Source organism: Puccinia triticina, chromosome 14A (assembly GCF_026914185.1).
Source record: "Puccinia triticina chromosome 14A, complete sequence".
NCBI classification, from domain to species: Eukaryota; Fungi; Basidiomycota; class Pucciniomycetes; order Pucciniales; family Pucciniaceae; genus Puccinia; species Puccinia triticina.
In genome coordinates this window covers 4,732,716-4,749,335 of record NC_070571.1, presented here as the reverse complement: position 1 = coordinate 4,749,335, position 16,620 = coordinate 4,732,716, and the positions used below count along the sequence as shown (strand labels likewise).

Here is a 16,620-nt window from a genome sequence, read left to right as displayed (position 1 = left end):
ACTCTTTAATTATCTTACCTCAATTGTTTTTACCAACCAAATGGCAGGTGAAACCAGCTACATGGTGAACATGTTGAGATATGGAACACAATCAAGCCAGCTTGCAAAAGATACTTTCTACTTCACAGGTGGACGGCTCCTCAAAACAGAAAGTAATTTCTATCAATTATTTTACAAGCCAAGCTTGCCCTTCTCCATAGGCATCACCAGAGATTATCTTGACAACAAGAATCACTCAAAGCTTTTTGGTAAGGTAATTGCAATTGGTTTGCAATTGGTTTTGGAACTATCACGCATGTTGATAGGATCAGGGCTGTTGGAACCAATGGGAGCCCTCAGGATAATCTCTAGGTTACCATGGCACATAACGACTGGAACTCCATTGTGAGATCACTTTTTTTTTGCCCTCCATGACCACAAACTAACATCAAATTTCTCTCAAAATGTAGACAAGGACAACGGTTCAATTCCAGACTGTTTACACCATTCCTGGAACTACATTCTTCCTCAATGCGTTCCCTTTTTTTGTTTTTGGAGCCAACACTATCCTTATAGGTAATATCACCCAATTCAACAAGGCTGCCTCCACTTGGAATGTCATAGTATGTACTCATGTTCAACATAATGACATTGCAAACACAATCTCTAATCATTATCCACATTCATTCAACTTATGTAGACCTCAATGTTTTCCATCACATCTGGAAATCAAAATCCCGGTGCAGCTCCAAATGGTTCCACAGTTGGGAGATCACATCTGCAACCCAACCTGTGAGCACACTTTCACACAGTATTTGACTTTTTGAAAGTTGAGGAGTGATTCTGGAGTGTATAACAGTCGATAAATCGGTGGTGCAGCACCTGCAACATCAAATGGCAGGTTTGTTGCCCAGAACAACTCAACCCCCAATTTCAACTCTACTGCTTCCACACCCGGCTTCTCCTCCAACAATGTGGTACCAAGACCATTGCCTGCAAACTCAAGGTTGACACCTGGCCCTCATGATGGCTTTGAACCTGGTGAGATTGGCAAAGCAAATAGCCACACCCCTGAGGATGATGATGACAACCACTTTGTCAACACGGACAAAAAAGGCAAGTGTGTTCCATCTTTGCTTTCAGAGGCCCAAAAAAGACTCAAGCACTGAATTCCATCAGCATTCCCCCCCCCCCCCCCCCCAGAAAAAAATTATATATTTCATTCTAATTTCTTATAAAAATCATGACATTGATTACCTTGATACACATACACGGCAAAATTGTTGTCCAACCATCCATCTATACCTCATCATTTAAAACATGAGCATACACATAATTAAACTTCCAACATATTTTAATTGATTCCATAGAAACAGTATTGTTCATTACTGCTGATACATCACTCAGCCCCCAAATTGTGCCCAACAGAGCTCTACAAGCAGAATGGTAGCACGGCCAGCGCACGTACTGTTGGATTACACCTAATCCGCCAGTACAACTCAACAAGCGCTTAATCCAACAGTACGATTCAGACAGGCACACCCTAAATGTATCAAATGCCTACATACTACCTGATTTAGATCTGCTATGTATGAATATTTTAGCAATTGTTGAATGCAGACAGAAGTTGTCGCTGCACTTGAAGTTGCATTTGAATACATTCTGATATGCAGCTCCATGAAGTCACTGCAGGCTGTACAAAGAGGGAGATGCTGGCAGTGGACCTTGCGTTCATGTGTTACTTACTGTAGATAGCAAGGGGTTGGTCAGGTGCCTGTTGTCTCATGTATGAAATCCCAGTTAGCTGCTGTGAGTTCAAGCCCCGGTACTTGCAGTCTTAGTCCATTGCCTTGCATGGATCCTACAATTTGTAATTCAATCCTCAGCCAGCCTGATCCAAAGCTTAAAGTACCCTGAGGTATTTTGGCTTTAAGGTTTTTTTAAGCCACATCTTCTTGCTTGCATTCAATCAGCTCATGTTGGTAGTTTCAGTTACGCAATATATTTATCCCCAGAGGTGTGGCCATTCAAGAAGCTAATGTTCAATCCTCAAAGAGACAAAATAAATGCCATGCTTTGCGGGTATATTCACAGTGGATGGCAATTGTATGATCAAATTGCAGGAGAGTTTGTGATTGCAACATCCATACATCTATGCACATGGTTTGGGCAGTGCTGGCCTGGGTGGATGGGCGGAAAGCTGGTTGGACTTTGTGGAGACCCAGTTGAGGCAAACAATAATCCCTGTAGGCTCCTTCCGGTTCATGTTGATTCCCTTTGGTTGACAAGAAACATTGGTTCTGTTATCACAGATATTTGACATTTTTTATGGCACGCACTTGCCAATCAAGAAACAACAGCCTTGCGGCTCAAGGGCAAAGTTTATTTGCTCAAAGGCGTTCTACCACTCAAGAGCCAACTCCTCTGCGGGAACGGCGAACCCCAGCAAGAAATACCCCTCAAAATATTTTTCTTCCTCCTGATGATATCCGGAATTATAGGCCTACCATTTGTCATGTTGCAACCAATCCGGAGAAAAACACTGAATGGAGATATTCAGGCAATTCAGTGACAAGATACCTCATTACGTGGGACAGATGAACAACCCATGCGCAAGTTGTGAGGTGTTACATTTTGTGGCTGAACAAACAAAGGACCTTCTGAACCAGACCACTGCCAGTTATTCTTCATGTTGTAGTAAAGGAAAGGTTGTGCTGCCCGTGAGATATGATGAAATTGAATATCCAGAATTCTTGGCAAACTTATGGCGCAGTGAGGATGATGGTGATTCAGTTTGTAGACAGAATGCTGCACCATGATCAGTTTAATGACAATTTCTTTGCCAATAATCCTATTATGTACCAGAGTCATTGGAGTTCCAACAGCACGCCCAACTCCAAGGCTATAACAGCGCATTATCATTTTCTTTGTGTGGAGCAGAAATTGACCGTTTGGTTCAGGGCCAACACAGTATTTTTAGCTTTAGAGTCACTAGCTCTCTATATCACAACATTGGCTCACTTTATCCCAACAAGAGCAATATTCCAGTGTTTGCTCAGATTTACGTAGTTGGCGGTGATGACACTGATGAAGCAGTGCTCAGGGCAGCACAGGCTAGATCACCAATTGATATCAAAAAGTTGCTTTGGATACAAAACTGGCTTACTATCAACAAATCTTATGGGTGTTGGTTCCAAATGCTATGTGAGTGGGCCAATAATGATGAAAATCAGACTTTTGCATTGCAGAACTACTTCAGAGCTGTGGTTGACCAACAAGTTTACAATGAGCCTCAAACCTTAGAAGTTGGGATGGTTATTGACTGCAATAACCCTGAGGATATAGGCCAGAGACATATTGTTCTCAGGAGGAGAGGAGGCCGCCTCAAACACACCACCAACAATTACAGTGACTACCTCCCAATCCGTTATCCGCTTTTCTTCTCACATGGCAAGCAAGGCTGGATTCACGGTTGGCCCAGCGGTTCTGATAGAGGTGAGTCTCAATTCCTTCTAATCTGATTCATTACAATTTGTGCCTTAGGCCAAGCCCAGATGCTACTATATCCCAGTGCAAATGGTATGTCTCCATGATCTTTGATTGTGATGGCAAGTTCTCTGCCATTCTTCATGGGCAGAACCTCTTTCAAAAAATAGTGGTCAACATTTACATGTGTGTGGAGAGAGGACAGCTCAAATTCTTCATATTCAACCAGGTGCAGATAAAGGCAGATATCTACCAGGGCGTATTGGAGTCATTTGCCAATGGGGATGACGCACAAGGGAGGAGAATAGTTTTGCCCTCATCCTTCTCAGGCTTGCTGCAAAACATGATGCAATTATATCAAGATTCAATGGCAAGTGTTTGCCATTTTGGCCCACCCTTGGCATTTATCACCATGACTGCAAATCCTTGGTGGTTGGAGGTCTCCAAGTGTGTCAGACCATACCTGAAGCCTTCTGACATACCTGAAATTTTCTCGCACATCTTTTGACTCAAGTTAGATTCATTAATTTAGGATGTAGTGAAGAACACACGTCTAGGCAAGGTCACAGCTTGGGTTTACACAATTGAATCCCAAAAATGAGGCCTTCCCCATGCTCACATCATTCTGATCAACAAGCCCGGGAGTGTTCCTTGCACACCCAAAGCTATCAACATATTGGTAACTGCAGAGATACCCGTTGAAGCTGAGGAGCCAGAGTTGCACCGGATAGTAACTTGATGCATGTTACACAGGCCATGCAATTTAGGCAGCATGTGTTGGAAAGAGGGCAGGTGTGATAAGGGCTTTCCAAAACCTTTTGCCCCAGTTACCCAAATAGTCAATGATGCATACCCAAACTAACAACGTTGAGATAACGGCAGAACCTTCACAAAGGACAATTTTGAATTCACTAATGGTTGTGTTGTTCCTTACAACAAGTATTTGCTGCTCAAGTATAGCTGCCATATTAATGTTGAGATACCCTACGGCATACGCGCATTGAAGTATCTTTTCAAATATATAACTAAAGGTGTTGATTGTTCATCATTGAGGATGACTGATGGGGACAAGACCTTGAAATTTATCAACAGAAGGTAAATAGGCCCATCAGAAGGTGAGCCATTATGTTTTTTTTTTTTTCTTTTAGAAAAGATGAGAAGTCTGATCAGATTATATTTTTTATTCAGTTGCGCGGAGACTATTGCGGTTTGATACAAGTGAGTGTTACCCTGCAATCCAACGGCTATCACTCCATCTTGAAGGAGAACATGATGTGTATTACCGCAACAAAGAGGGTTTCTGTCAACAGATGCAAACTCAAAAAGCAGCCCGTACACATCTTACAGAAATGTATTGATTGAACAGAAAGAACTTGATTGGGCTTGGTGTTGCGTCCTGCACTCTTCTCTATCACACATTCCCCAAGTACTTCACTTGGACAAAGAATAAAACTTCACTTGGACAAAGAATAAATATTTCAAGGCAAGGGAGCGGCAATGTGACACAATTGGGCGGGTTTATCATACTTCTGTTAACCAAGGTGAACTATACTATTTGCACCTACTCTTGCTCAATGTTTGAGGTGCAATGAGTCCAGTCCATATGAGAACCGTGAATGGGACTGTATTCAACACTTATTGTGAGACTTGCGATGAATTTGGTTTGTTGGTTTTGGATTGTCATCATCACCAATCAATTCTAGATGCGGTACATTGGATGAGTGGAGAAGCTCTGTAACACATGTTCTGTTTGATTTTAATTCACAGTCCCCCAGCATCACCACAAGCAATAATTCAGGAGTTCATCAATGTTTTATCCAATGATTGTTTATACAATCTCAAGCATAATTATCATGTGTGGAATCCAACCAACAAGGGCCGTCAGTCACTCTGCTATTATTGGATCAAAGCCATCCTGATCAAACATGGCAAGACTCTTGAGGATTATCAGAATTTCAGGTAAATTTGCCACTTTTCAGCAAGTTTGCCACTTTTCAGCGCATAGCACAGCAATTTTGCGCTTTTTCAGCAGTGAGCCAATGGTGAAAGGCTACTATGCGCTACAAAAAGCGCTCATTATAGCGCAGCGCAGTGGGCACCCACTATGTGACTGACCCAAAAAGCTTTAGCGCAGTGGGTAACCCGCTGCGCTAAAGCTAAATATAGCCACATGTGCTTTTCTCCAAGGGGGAATAGTGCAAGCGCATCCAAAAATGCTGCACTTTTGCGCTAAAATAGCGCAGCACAGCTTGAAAACGCTTTTTGCCGCTATGAGTGCGCTACATGCACTATTTTGCTGCAATAGCACAAGTGTGCCAAAGCTGTGATGCGCTTTGAGGCGCTACAGGCTACCAAGCGGGTATACATATACCCTCGGCTCCTCCCATCCAATGCATCCATCCCACAGTGGTGTGATCACTCACCATCCCTCACCCTTTCCTCAGTCCGTCACCCTTAATCTGTTCTTCACTTCAGTGTGATCTGTTTCTCCTCTGATCATTTTGCTACAGCCACCAAAGATGATGACCCTATTGGGTGCAGCAACAGGGTGCTCATCAGGTCTGTCTAGTCTTTCAGTCCAAACAATTGAGTGCTGCATCAGCAGCCAGATGTGTCTGCGCAAAAATTTCAGGATGGGAGGCAACTTCAAGGACTGTCATAAACTGATTGATGGGGCACCTCAGAACCCCAAATTTGAATCAGCCGCAGATAAGAAGAATCCTGGAACATCAAAACGGTTCCTTTACATGATTAGCCACTGGAATTTATCTTCCATATTAGGTGTTGCAATTCTTTTTTTCTCTAATAGAAAATCTAACATTGAAACAAAAAACACTACTTCCCCCCCTCCAAAAAAAGTGCCTCAAAAGCGCTATAAAATAGCATAGCAAAAGTGTAGTGCTTTTGCGCTATATTCTGGCTATAAATAGTGGCTACAAAAAGAGAGGATCTACAAGCTTTCACCAAAAAGCGCAAGTGTAGCCCAAAAACGCTATAAATTGGCGCAGCGCATCCAGGCCAAAAAGTGCTACTCTTGGTGCTGCACTGCGCTATCTGTAGCGCAGCACTTTCACCATTGGGTTAGCGCAGAGGAGCGCCGCTGAAATCTGATTTTTTTCCCTCCTGTATCAATTACAGCCAAAACCGAAAACCTTGTGGGTCCGGCAGCCTGAAAATCCAACCAACAAAATATTTTATTTAAGCCACCTGCCCTGTATCCTTCCAAAACCTCTCATCTTTCAAGCTCTTCCCTCTCTCCATCTCTCCCATACCCCCTACCCCCTCCCCATCAAAAATGCCCCCCCCCCCCCACTCATCCGGACCCACCCACAGCCCAGCCGCCAGGACCTTCAACCAGCCAGCCGGAACCATCCACCAGCCAGCCCAACCGGAACCTAACCCGCAAAAAAGATTTTTGCCCAATACCGGTGAGTCTTTCCCCGCTTTTTCCCTTCCTTCCCTTGGTTGCTTGCAGTCCAATCACCCGCAGAGCTGATCCAATAGTTTTTTCTCCCCCTCCCCCCCCCCCCCCCCCAGCCGGAACCTTCTTCCAGCCAGCCCATCCAGAAAGCCGAAGGCCCCCAAAAATTCCCCATCCCACATTGGTGAGTCCCTCTCCCCCCTCTTCCTAGCAGTCTGATAACCCAGAGAGCTCATCCCATTGTTTTCTCTTCCCCCCCCAGCCGGACCAGCCAGCTCATCTGGAACCCCAATCACAAATAATTTCCATTCTGCCACTGGTGAGGCCCTCTCCCCCCTCTCCCTTTGCTTGCAACTACCCCCCCCCCCCCCCCTCCCCCCCCCCTGCCTTTCTCTTCAAGAGCTGATTCAGCTGTTTTTGCTTGCCATCTGCGTCACCCCATCCAATCAGATTCCGTCCCACATGGTGTATGTTAAATATGCCCCAGAGGTCCAGGCAATTGTGGGCAGGCTCAGCCAGGGGGGGATGCGCCTCCCCAAGATCAATGCAACAATTGGCTACAATGTGTCCCCAGACTCCCTCAGCCATTGGAACAATTTATACCTCTGAAAAAAGAATGTTGTTAGAAATCCGGCCCTCTATCTGAAGTGTGGCCGTCCGTTAGCATTTCTTTGTGAGGAGGCCAAGTTTTTATTGACGGCACTCAAGGCCAAGCCAACGCTATACTTGGATGAAATTCAAAGTCACATCCAGTTTCAGCAGTCTGCTAGTCAAGACAGCACAGACAGCAACAAATTACGGGCCGCTGCGAGTGAGAGCGGCCTGCAACCAAGCAACCCCTCCGACTAGAGAGCGCACTCAGGTGTTGCCCCCAAGTGGGCAGGCCAGCCCGAGTGAAGCATGACATTAGGCTCACCGACCTCAAGTGAGTGAGTGAGCAATACCTGGGCATCTTCTAATAAGATTCCCAGGTGGATAGATCGTAGAGTACCGATGCACATCGAACCACAAGTTAACCCAGCATAGCTGGGGTATAAGTATCAGGGATTGTTCCTACCAGGAATAGCCCCCAGATCAGTTACCACACCCGACTTTATTGTTGTATTTGACCACGAACGCCGAACACAACGATTGGGGTTTTTTCTTGATCCATCTCTTTTATTATCCTCATCCCTTCCGCACTCAACCCGACTCCCTGTTTCACTAGGTAAGTCGGGTCTTTTTTCCTTTCCTCTCTTCCCTGTCCTAGATAGGACCAGTTCTTTGAGTCCTTCGGATTCCGGTTGTATACGCTCAACCAGCCCCTCCAGACGGAGGCGCGGCTTTCCTCCTTGTGCTACGGCCAAGTCGAGTACCGACGGACGTTGAGACAGCTGAGACCAGCTGAGAACCTTAGAATATATCTAAGGTTAAGATTCAGGGCGCGGCCACGATAGAGACCCGCCCTGACATTTGGGGGCCTCATCGGGAAATTTTTCCCTGAAACCTTGGCTACTGTCCACTTACCCAAAGTGTGACTTCTTTTTTCTCAGATACGTTTTGCGTGATCACAATATAGTTCGAACTTCCCAGCGTCGAACTTCTCAGCGTTCCATCTTGAAACTCTACCGGTATACCAGTAGTAAGTTTCTCGAGTCAAGGCCCGAGTTTCTACGTGTGTAGCTAAGTGCTTGCCTTCTAGTGTCGACCTGTCAAACTTCGCTACGCAGCTTTTCCCAGTCATTGCTCAAGGAGGACAACCGACGATCAACCCAATCAATCCTGCCTTGTCCGCCTCTTCGGCACGTCGGCCCCACCCAGCCATCACTGGGTTGATTGCGGACGTACGATCTCGGGAAACCTCAATAGCTAGAGGCTCGACCGCGGCTGTCAAACAACAGTTACTCGGGGAACCCATCCGCCTTAACAGCACTATCCGGGGTGGATCTCCAGACAGTATCGCATCCATCATCGTCGTAACTGAACCGAGCGGTTAGTTTCTCTTTTTACTATGACTCCACCTAAGAAAGCCAAGAGTAACACCGGCTCCCACTCTTCCTCAACTAGGTCCGCCAAACCCAGTCTCGTCCCGCCTGGAGAGTTCAAACGTGGCGGCGGCCCGCCGCGGGTGGAATCCCACAACCGAGCTCCTTCTCCAGACCCACCTGCGATTCAAGCAAGCTTTCCTAGAGGCACGAGCGGGGAACAACCAGGAGTCCATGATACTCCTCAGGGACCAGGCGATCACGACGCACAACAGTTTGGAACGACTGATCAGCCGGGAAATACTGCTATTTCTGACCGAGGGCTGGAACCCTCATGTAACCCATCCAAACCATCCAGCAAACAACCCAGCGAACGCGCCAAGCAACCGCCCGAGGGGCCAAAACCGCCCAGCACCAAGCAACCGCTCAAGGGGCCAAAACCGCCCAGCAGCCTCTGCACGCCAAGGGGCGCCTCCGCCAGCACCTCCGGTAAACGGCCAAGCGGAACAGGCTCCGGAAGTAGTTTGACCCCAACCGGCCCAGAACGGTCGAATGAGGGGAAGAAGGAACTATTGAACGTCGATCTACGACGAACGGTTCCGAATGAGCCGGACTATTCAGGGGGGCTACCAGGCGATCGATCAATCGCGGGCCCGCAATCAAGGGAATCAGCACCACTAACGCTTTACAAAGCCAGCGGTATGCTGAAACACATGTTCTCTGAGATTGAGAAGGTGGTTGATGGAAATTCTAGGCAGGTTTTGTCCCATACCACCTCTGCTCTCACCTCCCTTGTTAAATCTGTCCATAAGGACGTCTCCACCCCCGTTTCTAATAATGTTCACCTCCTTAAAGATATCATCTCCGATAATTTTAAAGCTGTAAAGTTTTCTCTGGCTGGTATCTCTACTATAAGCAATTCTATATCTACCTCTATTTCTACTTCAGTCGCCCCTATTTCCGAGACTATCAGAACTATGGGTACAAGGTTAGACGACTTGGAGGAGGCTTTAGGGCGGGTCAAGATTGATTCCCCTGTCAAGAAGTTAGCCGAAACGGAGCGCAATCTTAAGGAGTTTGTACAGAATGCGTTGGATATCACGGTCTCCGACTTGGGTAGCCGCGAGCCCAGTGATCCAAAACTCATCCATGAGATGCAGGGCATCAGCGCGAGGTTGTTCGAGCTGGAGAGTCATATCCTGAAGCTCTCTGCCCCGGTAACGGCTAAGCCAAGTGCTGCCAGTTTCCCGGATGATCTGGCGAGGGATCTGATGAAGAGGTTGGAAGCAGGTTTCAAGCAGTTACAGGGTGCTCTTCTTCGGAAAACCCATGCCGCCAGCGAGTCTACCCTTGGGGAAGAGGTGGAGCAGAAGCTTGAGGAGCAAAGCGAGAGCCAGAGGATTGATTTTCTGAATTTAAATGGAAAAATTGATAGGATGATGAGTCAATATCGGGCTGAGGGCGCTAGGTTAAGGGAGGAGATCGCAGGGCTCACCAGTACTGTTCAGGCTTTGTCAACTGCGAACTCTGGCCGAGATCCTCCTCCTCATCTACCCACGGGCCCCGCACGGCAAGCACGCCGCGAAGATAGCGGAGTAGACCCAGAACTCAAAAAGCGCCTCAATCTTGCCATCGCGAAGTCGGACTGGCCTAGCTTTTCAGGCGAGGGCGAGTACGATCACCTCCGTTTTGTGCAGTGGATCGACACCGCACATCGTGATAGCCACGTAGACGATGAGGTTATTATCCTTAAGCTACTGACTATGCTGACGGGCACTGCTCTCTCTTGGTATGAGACTATGCGGCTTACGCACCACAACAACTCCTGGTCTTTCTGGAGAGAGGAGATTTGTAAAAAGTTTGGACATTCCGCATGGAAACGGAAAAAGCAGAATGCTTTCACGGCGGATCAATTTGTTACTGGCGAGTCCGAGCCAGCGCAATGGGTGACACGGCAGTATCACCGACTGAAGTGCTTCAAACCCAATATAGATCAGGAGTCCCTGAATTTTAAGCTCTTGAACCTTATGGATAACAAGGTGGAATACGCTGCCAAGAACGCGATGAAGCAGCCGGATGCCGACCTTAGTAGCTTCATTAATGTGCTGGAGGATATTTGTGACAAAACGCGGCTTGGCCGGCGGCGCTTTCCCCCGGAGGTGGTCCCTCCTCTTGTCTCCAAACCTACGGGTCAAGCTTTAGATAAAACTAAACCTCCACCCTCCGATATTAAATGTTTCACCTGCAAGGAAACAGGGCACACCGCTCGTAAGTGCCCTAAGAATGTCAATGCGGTTGATGACGGCGAAGGGGCAGAAGCAGCCGCGGAGCAGGGTAGCGACCCAGAAGATGGTGGGCCGATTATCGGTGCCATATCTTCTGGCGCGGATGTTGTCAGCACGACACGCGGCAGGAATAACCTTGTGCAGATGACCTGCTGCAAAAAGGAGTGTTTTGTTTTATTGGATAGCGGCGCTGTGCGCTCGGTGGTAGGGAAAACGTACCTTGCGCAATTTTGCCCGGGCTGGGAGAAGTTCATTCTTCCAATACAGCCTGGAAAATTCCATAGTGCGTCTGGGGCGCTGATCCCTTTGGGAATTGTCAATATTCGACTTGTCCTGAAAGATGTCAGGATGGTTATGAACTTCGTAGTCATGGACAATATGACCTCACGCTACTTCATTGTCGGAAATGACTACTTAGTCCATTACAAAATATCCTTGTTAAATACGGAAAGACGTCAATTTACTATTGGCAGGAAGGTTTTTGATTTTGACGAATCAATTAACAACGCACGATTTAAGGGGTTATCGGCGGATCACGATAAGTGGTTGCCGCAGGAAGCTATCTCCAACTCGGAAGTACTGCTGCGCAAATTTCGCGCCGCAAACCGTTGCAACCCTGGCACAACCCCTATCAGAGCAGTGCTTTTTTGGGGGGGCGAATGTCAGCAGTCTGCTAGTCAAGACAGCACAGACAGCGACAAATTACGGGCCGCTGCGAGTGAGAGCGGCCTGCAACCAAGCAACCCCTCCGACTAGAGAGCGCACTCAGGTGTTGCCCCCAAGTGGGCAGGCCAGCCCGAGTGAAGCATGACATTAGGCTCACCGACCTCGAGCGAGTGAGTGAGCAATACCTGGGCATCTTCTAATAAGATTCCCAGGTGGATAGATCGTAGAGTGCCGATGCACATCGAACCACAAGTTAACCCAGCATAGCTGGGGTATAAGTATCAGGGATTGTTCCTACCAGGAATAGCCCCCAGATCAGTTACCACACCCGACTTTATTGTTGTATTTGACCACAAACGCCGAACACAACGATTGGGGTTTTTTCTTGATCCATCTCTTTTATTATCCTCATCCCTTCCGCACTCAACCCGACTCCCTGTTTCACTAGGTAAGTCGGGTCTTTTTTCCTTTCCTCTCTTCCCTGTCCTAGATAGGACCAGTTCTTCGAGTCCTTCGGATTCCGGTTGTATACGCTCAACCAGCCCCTCCAGACGGAGGCGCGGCTTTCCTCCTTGTGCTACGGCCAAGTCGAGTACCGACGGACGTTGAGACAGCTGAGACCAGCTGAGAACCTTAGAATATATCTAAGGTTAAGATTCAGGGCGCGGCCACGATAGAGACCCGCCCTGACATCCAGGCAATTACCAGCACTCACCATCCAATCAGCACCATTTCAGTGGAGTTGAGAACCTGGCTCCTCTTAACCAAAAAGGTGGCCTAAACCTATAACACCAATCAAGACAAGGCGGCCCGTTTCCAATTCACTGACCGCATTGGCCATTTCCCTGCGGAGTATTTGGTGTTTCTTGGTGAGTCCGCGCTGTTTCTGTGGTTTGTGAGATGTGTTTGAGGTCTAAATTGGTCTTAATTCACCAGACAAATGTGGGGTTTTGCTTGGCACGCATGCTTGCAACACTGCGATGGCACTGCAAGGCTGCCGCACAACTAGGATCCCAAAGGCGCTTTGAGCCAACCGAGTCACTGTAATGCCCGGGGTGTCATTGAACGGTCTGCTTGGAACCATAGCCCAGGTGGGCTCCATGTGTTGCCTGGACATGGAATATTTCATTGAGACTGTACTGGTAAGTCCAACTTCCTTATCCCTCAGCTTGGTTTCTGCAGTCCAAATAGCCTGAATCTGGTATGTACCCCCAGATGCCTGCAATGAATCCTTTCCCGGTTCAAAACAGCATTCTGGTGATGGATAATGCTTGGATCCACCACGGCAGTCGGGTTGCGCAGATTTGTGCAGATGCAGGGGTATTACTCATGTACCTTCCAACCTACTCTCCCGACTTCAACCCAATCAAAAAGGTATTCTCTGTCCTCAAGTTGCAATTGAAGCAAGCGCAGATTCTCACTGGAACCCACGCGGATGCAGAGATAATCAAGGACTTTTTGCCAACAATTGTCACTCCGGGATTGATGAGAGGAATCTTCTTTGGAACTGGTTACTCAGGCAGTGATTGAACTCAGGTACTTCCTGGTGGCTCCTCCCTCAACTATATTATTTCAACTCATCAGGCATAGTGTTACACCTCATCCACTTTTGTATCTTGACGAGATGTGCTGGGTCCCTGATATGTGTCTATGTTAGTGGGTTGATTCTATGTTACCCTCCATAGAAATAAAGACAATATAAATTATTTCCTGGTTGCACGGAATTCAATCACAGACGCACACACTTTGAGCAGGGGGAGAGCCCCTGCACACACTTTGAGCAGGCCTCCAATCTGGTGACTTTGCTGGCTTTGGCGTAAGAGTGCAATGTACGCATGGGGACTTCTTGAATTTTTTGTGGACTTGGGCGTGCAACTCCACTGTGCATGGACTTGGCCAGAATTTTAATCACTCAGTGGATCTCCCAGTTGGATCTACAAGACCATGATAGATGCTCAGGTCGCAGGATTTTGGACATGGGTTCTTAGGGACTATCCAGTGAATGATTACCATGGAATGGCCGCTGGCAGAGACATGCCAGTGGCAATTGAATGTTTGAGTCAACCAGAACTTGATGATGAATTGCATAAAATGTCTTGGCCTCACTCGAGTGAGCTACAACTAGGGACAAAGTGCCATATTACAGCCATGTTAGAAAAGCTTGCCGGCTTGTGTGGCTGAAACGATTTCAGCATTTCAGCCACAGGCCTATACAGCTTCACTGTACAGGCAGACAAAACCCGTTTGGGCAGCCGGCTTCGCTTGACATGGGTGCCGGGTCGTGCAAGGGGCGAGGGAGGCAGGGGCGGCAAAGGGCCAGATCAAAGTAAAATTGCTCCAGGAATCCAATGGTGGGGCCCTCAAGGCCCCAAAGTGGAAACTAGGTTTTTTCTTCCAATGGCATTCCTGAAATACAGGAGCCATACAGGCTTTGAGGCTGAAATCAGCAGCCCAAAAGTTGGGCCTGCCCAAAAGCAAGCTTTTCTAACATGGCTGTAGGAAGTACGTGAAAGAAGAAAATGCACGCATGGTGCTACTTACCACAGCAATTGCACCAATTTGCCAGGAAATTTGCTCACATCTCCTGGGTGGGAGCAACCTTGGAGCGCAACACAGCCAAAGGCAAGGCCTCTGAATCATCCTTGGAGTTGTTGGTCATCCCATCATCCCCAGCTGGTTTAGAGATGAAATTGTGCACCAATGGGGTGATAGAACTTGTGGGCTCAGTTCAGGAAGAGGAGAGCCAGCTGGGTGTTCTGGCGGGGTTGGGACCGCGCGCACAAAGATGCTAGGATGCTCCGGGGCCTCAGTTGATGGTGGATTGCCTGGAGGGGCCAACTTATCAACGTCTTTCCTGCTTAGTGGCTGTTCCACGGCGTCATGAGGAGGTAGTGTGTGAGTTGGGATCAACCATCTTGCTCCCTTCATCAATTGCAATGCCAGCGGGGGGGGGGGGGGGGGAAGTTGAGCTTCTCAAGGGCATTTGACGTTGTGTCCAGGAAAAGATCCCAGCAACTGATGTGGTGCAGCTTGATTAACCCCCGCGGGAGTGGGTTGTCATTTGAGATGTTGCACTTTTGGAGGAATTCCTCCATCCCTAGAGAGCAGCCGGCATCATTCAGTCGGAGTGGTCATGCTGATCCAGGAACTGGAGGAGGGCGATCTGGGAGTCAGGATCTTGCAAGTGCGTGCAAACCTTGGTGGCAAACAATCTCGCCCAAAGGTGAGCCAACTGACAGTCTGTGCTGTATCTTCCGCGGCAGGGCTGCAGGGGATTTTGCAAGCGGGGAACCAATGAATACCAGGGTCAATATCTGAGGGCTGCATGACTTTGAAATCTGAGCTTGCATCACAAGTTAGACGGGTAGAAGTATTTGATGGGACTGAATGGGTGGCAGAGACTCCAGCAGGGTACTTGGATTCCAAACAGGTCATCTCCTGATCCTCAGAATAGCCCCCAAGGTCCACCAATCCAGTCAAGTCATAGCGCCGGGCAGGCCCCGCACTGGTGCCAAGGGACCGCTTGGCCAGGGACTCCGCACGTGCAAGGGAATCTGCGCGGATTAGCAATTGAGCACCAGGGGAAGGCATGCCAGCCGCTGACTTTGACTCCAAGGCAGGGACCTAAAGGCCTGCAAACAAGACTCGCACCGGAGTAAACACTAGGCCTGCCTTCTTGGTTTTTGGCCCCACGGGCGGAGCAGCAGACAATGACGCTGACACCGTTTGGGCGGGGGTGCCTGGATGGGTGGCCGTCTTTGAGTGAGACGTTGCCTGGCCCGGGGTTTCTGACGCACGGGCAGCTTGCAATTTTGCAGGGGAGGCAGCAGACAGGACCCTGGCAAGCACAGCCAGAGGGTACTCATGAAAATCAATTCAAAAATTGTGGGATTAATACATTTTTAAAAGACATTTTTGGCTTTTCTTGCCAACATTTACTACATTTTGAGGAGAAATTAGCAGTACATTATTCTCCCTTTAAGCCTACATGTGCCCATCTTTTCAGAATCCATTTATCATGTTTGATTGTGAGCCAAAGTGGCTTTAAACATTCATACATTTTTATGAATATCCTCTGGCTGCGCTTGCCAGGATCCTCAGCAGACTTGTGCTTGCTGAGGCGCCCATCTTATTTAACGGCCAGCTCAGCAAGGTACAGCCATTCTCAAAAAGCTTGCGGTTGGGTAGGCCCAAATTTTGAACTGCTATTTTCAGCCTCAAAGCCTGTATAGCCCTTGTATGACAGGCTGCATATAGTAATGTGATTGTAAGAAAATCACTACTTTCTTTGTTTTTAACTTTGGGGCCTCAAGGGTTGGACCATTGGGATCCTGGACCAATTTTACACTCATCGGACCCTTTGCCGCATCCCCCTCCCCTGCCCTGTGGCCAGCCCGGCACCCTCATTGAGCCAAACAGCCGCCCAAAGAGATTTTGACTGCCTGTACAGTGAAGCTGTACAGGCCTGTGGCTGAAATAAAAAAAATCTTTTTTCGGCCTCAAGCCCGCAAGCTTTTTGAGAATGGCTGTAAACACAGGACACTTATCTTTCACAAATTCAGGGATGTCAGGGGGGTTGTCCTGGTTGATCCCAGGGATTTTATGAAGCATACAGCAACTCCACTTGGTCAACGCGTCATGAGTCATGCGGATTGAGCAGCCTGGGTTTTTTGGGTCCTTGATTCTCATTGACTTGGTGTTGATGCCATACTTCCTAGTGATGTAGACATGGAGATCAGCCGCAATGCGGATGCGCTCTTGTTCATTGACATTGGCCAGTGGCTGTTGGATGGGAGCAAAGGTCAACCCGGTCAGTATG

The 16,620-nt window shown here is 47.9% G+C and overlaps 1 protein-coding gene across 1 annotated transcript; it reads left to right on the top strand.

Annotated features, from left to right (window-relative positions):
* Positions 1–731: 731 nt before the first annotated feature.
* Positions 732–1,148, top strand: PtA15_14A426 (uncharacterized protein; the record flags this gene model as incomplete). The annotated part of the gene is made up of 2 exons (XM_053163141.1): positions 732–771; positions 859–1,148. The coding sequence occupies 2 exons, from the start codon at positions 732–734 to the stop codon at positions 1,146–1,148; spliced, it is 330 nt and encodes a 109-aa protein (XP_053027097.1).
* Between the last annotated feature and the right edge of the window lie 15,472 nt (positions 1,149–16,620).